At 33.9% G+C, this 5459-nt stretch overlaps 1 protein-coding gene across 1 annotated transcript; it reads right to left on the bottom strand.

Annotated features, from left to right (window-relative positions):
• Positions 1-604: 604 nt before the first annotated feature.
• On the bottom strand, positions 605-5459 carry LOC111291198 (protein CANDIDATE G PROTEIN-COUPLED RECEPTOR 2-like). Its single transcript, XM_022882829.2, has 6 exons — positions 5021-5459; positions 2257-2448; positions 1281-1443; positions 1088-1190; positions 871-952; positions 605-780 (listed from the first exon to the last, which is right to left on the bottom strand). The coding sequence occupies exons 1-6, from the start codon at positions 5294-5296 to the stop codon at positions 703-705; spliced, it is 894 nt and encodes a 297-aa protein (XP_022738564.2). The 5' UTR covers positions 5297-5459; the 3' UTR covers positions 605-702.

The following is a 5459-nucleotide window of genomic DNA, read 5'->3' as shown; positions in this document are numbered from 1 at the left end:
TTTTGGAATATTTATCTGGAGTGGTGATTTAAGACCTCTTGCCAATCAAAAGTGCGTATTTGGACCTCATTATCATGCTTAAGAAAAAGAAAAGAGAAAACATCTGGGGTCAGTTAGCTTGGAAACAAATTTAACATTGCAGTTTCTAGATCTTTTTCTAGTTCTTTTTACGAATTTTAAGACACATTATCAATTGGAAAAAAAAATGACAAACTTTTTTAGCATATATTCAAATGTTTTCCGAAAATACATTCATGATGATATGGTGCCCCTTTTTTACACTGGTAATTTCGATGCACGTTTAATATTGATACAATTGTTAAGCATAAATTAAATTCTGAGTATCAGCGATATATTTATTTTCTCTAAAGCACGAAAATTGTCATGTTGCATAAAACATAAAAATTATCATATTATAATTTATGTTGATATATTAAAAATAAAAAATATATATTTATTTTTATTAAATTTATGTATGATTTTTGTCAAAATTCATATTGTTTTTATCATATCCTGTCTGAATGCAGCAGATGCATTTTGCAAGAACATAAATCAAAGTTGAGGATACGAGGAGAAGATTAAAATTTATAGAGAACAGCTGGACTTTAAAAATATGTTGCCTTTAATTTTGAATTTATTTACAAAGTATGCAACCAATGGTCTTGGCAAGTTTTGTTACAATCAATCGCAGAGGGTAATCCACTAATCCCAATCTACATCAAAGAACCCAGCATCTCTCATCTCAGAGTAATATGCATTATCCAAAAGAAAATCTTCCTCCTGCTCATTAACAACATTCTGTGTTATTATTATTGCACAATGAGGGAGATAACCATAAGAGATCATTTACCAATTGTAGGGAAATATTACCTGGAAAAAATCAGCTAGGAATGTTGTATACAGGAAAGGGAGATAAAGCGAGTGATAGCACATAACCGTTAAATTGTACAACCTGCAGAAAATAAGTAGCATGTTAATATGCAAACCCTGATTCATGGTCTCTTTCCATTGTATATGGAACTTTGATGTATAATTACAGAGTATAGAATGCTTCAATCCAGAAGACAAAAATGAAAACATAACCTACCAAATGCCAAAGCCTATTCCAATAGCGGCAAGACCACAAGCAAACAATGCAATAGCATTGACAACAAACATGATAGCTACGTAGTTGTAGAATGCCGGTCTGGCTGCATAATTTGGAAAGAATGTTGAAGAGTTATAGAATGCTGGTGCAATCAAGAAAAGAATGCTGCTCTTTAAATTAACAATCTACTCACGGGGCAATTTCTCTCTCCATTTTGAGAAATGCACAAGCAAGATGAAACCATAAACTGCAGTAAGCAATAATTTGTGGATGATCCACAACCCCCACTTCATCCTATGAGTGCTTCCGACATCATCAATGAAGAGTGGGACCCCAAATCCAAAAATATAGATTGCCTGCAGAAAGAAGCATTTAAGAAAGAAAGATGAAAATGACAGCACATATAAAATTGCATATGATAATTGAAGAACAATCTACAAAATATAGAGCATGAAAAACAAGAAGGTATGTGCTTGTATATGTGCTATCAGTATAACCTCACAATGCAAGTCATGGAAACTAATAAACATATATCATTAATCCATGTTTTTGACATAGACAACTAATCTTGTAAACACTCAGTAAGGGTTTACTTTGAAAGTAAAAAAAGGATTGCTGCAACACCTGATGGGCCTAACTTCTTCTAGATCTGTACAGATAAGATAAAAGGTCATCCAAATATTATTACCCCACTTTAGGATTCTAAAGGTCAAAAATTGAATCCTCCCTTAGCTCTAGCTGGACTTCCTCAAATGTAGCAAAGAAAAAGGAAAAATCACTGGGTCTTGGTGTATGGGTTTTCTAAGAAGATCAATAAATTTGTAGTTCGATCTACATGGCTAAGAACAACTATCACAACCTAGAAGAATAAAAGGTGCTACCCTTTCTAGAAGTAAATTCTGTTTTAGAGAAATGAAGTTACCAAATGTGGTAGTAACTGATACCAGACTAACCAGAAAATCAAGTAGATTGATTACGTTCAGAGTATCAGCATAACTAAGCATCATGTCCTTGAAAACTATTACTCATATTATTTCACACATGAACACATCGTATTGCAGTAACAAGAGGCTGTTTAATATCTTAACATTCCATCACTGCTCCTTTTATTGCCATGCAATGAAGATTATGCCACATTTTAACATGGTCAACTGATATTGGGAGGTTACCTTGAGAAGCACATCAATGCCAATAATGATCCCTGAGATAGTGAAAGTACGTGCTAAAGCTTCCAGTCCACTCGCATAACTCTCCTGCAGTAAGAAACCCACCAAGCTGATTTCTAAACATAACAGACAGGAGGCGGTGAATAGTGACAGAAGATTCCAAGCAACCTCCCTTCCAGTAGCACATTGCCAAGACTGCTTATTAATCAAGTTTAACAATCAGATCCTAAACGAAAGTAAGTCAGCTGAAAACAATAATCTAAATTTCAACCATAGTTGTTAAGAACATAAGATACTTGATACACCATACTATTAATCATCCAACTTTAAAACCAACTGTCAGTAAGTGGGGGGGTCCAACTTGAATATAAGAGTACAGGATATTGGAAATTTATTAGATGTGGGATAACACCACTTTTATAGGCTCCCATCACATGTAGGCGGAGATGAAAGAAGCCTATCACATGACAGATTTGGAAAGGGCAACAAAAAAAATCCTGATTCTGATACCATGCGAAAAAACTGAGAAATAAAATTGTGTGAAAAACTAAGAGTAAAACTGAATGTATATTGAAAAACTGCTCATAAAAAATTATACAAGCATCTTAGGTTTATATACAAATAACTAGTGGGTAAACTAGGAAACTAAATCTTCCTAAAACTAATCCTATAATTAAGGGATTGTTTATCCTAATTTTCTGTCCTTAATTGTAGGAATACAAATACTTAATTCTAGAGATACAAATATAAATATACAGATTACAAGATTACAACCAGTTGTAAATAAATGTTTTTTTTTAAAATGATAAAGCCAGATTTTGTCTTCTAGGGCTTGGTTTGGGAGATTTGTCAAAGTGATGCTAGCAAGATATAAGCAGAGCCAAGGAGTTCACACATTGTTTATCCAGCACTCTCATTCAAGGAGAGTCATAGTTCTATTAGTGTATGTTGACGATATAATTGTAAGTGGAGATGATGAAAAAGAGAAAGAATCTCTAAAACAGTGTTTGGCTAGAGAATTTGAGATAAAAGAGCTAGGGAGATTGAAGTACTTCTTAGGAATTGAAGTAGCTCACTCACAGCATAGTATTTTCATCTCACAATAGAAATATGTGATGGATCTTTTGAAAGAAATTAGGAAGCTCACATGTAAACCTGCAAATATTCCTATAGATCCTAATCATAAACTTGGAGAAGCTAATGAAGATGCTGCTGTAGATAGAGAGATGTACTAGAGATTAGATGGAAGACTCATTTATATCTCACATACTAGACCTGATATAGCATATGCTGCGAGTGTGATAAGTCAATTTATGGATTGTCCTAAAGAAGTGCACCTATAGGTTGTGTACCGTGTATTGCACTATTTAAAGGCCAATCTTGGGAGAGGTATCTTATTCAAAAGAAATTCAAGACTGATTCTAGAGGCATATACAAATGTAGATTATGCAGGTTCAGTAACTAATAGAAGATCTACCTTAGGCTACTACACTTTCCTAGGTGGTAATCTCGTGACTTGGAAGAGTAAAAAACAAAATGTGGTGGCAAGATCAAGTACTGAAGCAAACTACAATGGTTAAAGATTATCCTAGAAGACTTGAAGATCAAGTGGGATGGACCAATGAGACTTTACTGTGATAACAAGTCTGCAATAAGCAGTGCACACAATCCTGTGCAACATGAAAAAGCAAAACACATTGAAGTAGACGAGCATTTCATAAAGGAGAAACTAGATAGTGGGTTGATTTGCATACCGTATGTGTAAACCAAGGGTCAACTCGCAGATGTGTTGACTAAAGGTCTCAGTAGTACAACATTTCAAGAAATTATTTCCAAGCAAGGAATGGAAAACACCTATTCAGCAGTTTAAAGAGTGTGGGAAAACACTTATTTTGTTATCTTGTAATCTATATATTTATATTTGTATCTCTAAAATTAAGTATTTGTATCCCTAAAATTAAGGACATTAGGATAGACAATCCCTCAATTATGGGATCAATTTTAGGAAGATTTAATTTCCTAGTTTACCCACTAGATAGTTGTATATAAACCTAAGGTGTTTGTATAATTTTTTATGAGCAGTTTTTCAATATACATTCAGTTTTACTCTTAGTTTTCCACACAATTTTATTTCTTAGTTTTTCCACACATACGATTCGATTCACTACAAAATCGTTACATATTTATATGGAAAATCAGTTTTATCACGAATAGGTGTCATATCTATCAATACATAAACAAATATCATATGATACTCAAAAACAAGATTTTGATTCACCATAGGCACCTCAATTTAACAATTATGATTTCAACAGTTAAAATTACAATTGTGAGTAGAACAAAAATCATTTTTAGTCGCTTTCCGCTACCATATCTCTATCTTATTCACAACAAATTGGATGCGCCAAATAATACCCTATTTGATTGTTACTTTTGCTATTTGATGTTTACTTCCTCGAAAATTACTGTATCAGAAAGCAAGCCAAATAGTAAACAACAAAATCATATTTAATTTAAACGGTCTAAACGCTAAGATGTAAAGCATATTCAAACATTTCCATTTCATTATCCCTCGATATTTATAAACATTTTCCAAAAAAATTAAAATTTCAAATTCCTTTTGGTTATTTTATTTTCTTAAGATTTATTCACCAAATTCACAGTTAAAAAAGACTAAAAGACCAAGATGACTTTCATTAAGCTCACAATTAAATCCAATAAATATATATACTTGTTCATGGAAAAGACAAGAAAGTCAGAGCTATACCTGAAGAGAACACCAAGCAAGGTTAAGTCCACTGGCAAGCCAGAGAAGGGCATAATAGGAAATCATAACGTACGACCTTCCATTTCTCAGCTTCTCCACGTTCTTCTTAGCGTTCACCGCCAGGTACACCACGAATAGCACCGCGGGAACCACTAGAACGGCGTCGTACCAGACCCCGTGGCATTGGCGATCACTTTGACCATTCTGGACATTGATTTTGGATATCGGAGTTTGGTAAATTGAAGAGTTGTTGACGATCTGATGGATGTTTTGCATCTCGCAGATTTAGAAGGGAAACCCTAGAATTAATGGCGGGAAGAGTTGTTGATGATCTGATCGATGTTTGTCATCTCGGAGATATAGGATGGGAAACCCTAAAATTAACGGCTGGAAGTCTGGACTGAAAATTCGAGATCTGATCATTTCTTGGAAAATTTTC

Source organism: Durio zibethinus, chromosome 11 (assembly GCF_047325235.1).
Source record: "Durio zibethinus cultivar Kanyao isolate XHJ-2024 chromosome 11, ASM4732523v1, whole genome shotgun sequence".
Classification (NCBI taxonomy): Eukaryota; Viridiplantae; Streptophyta; class Magnoliopsida; order Malvales; family Malvaceae; genus Durio; species Durio zibethinus.
This window is presented reverse-complemented; position numbering and strand designations above follow the sequence as displayed.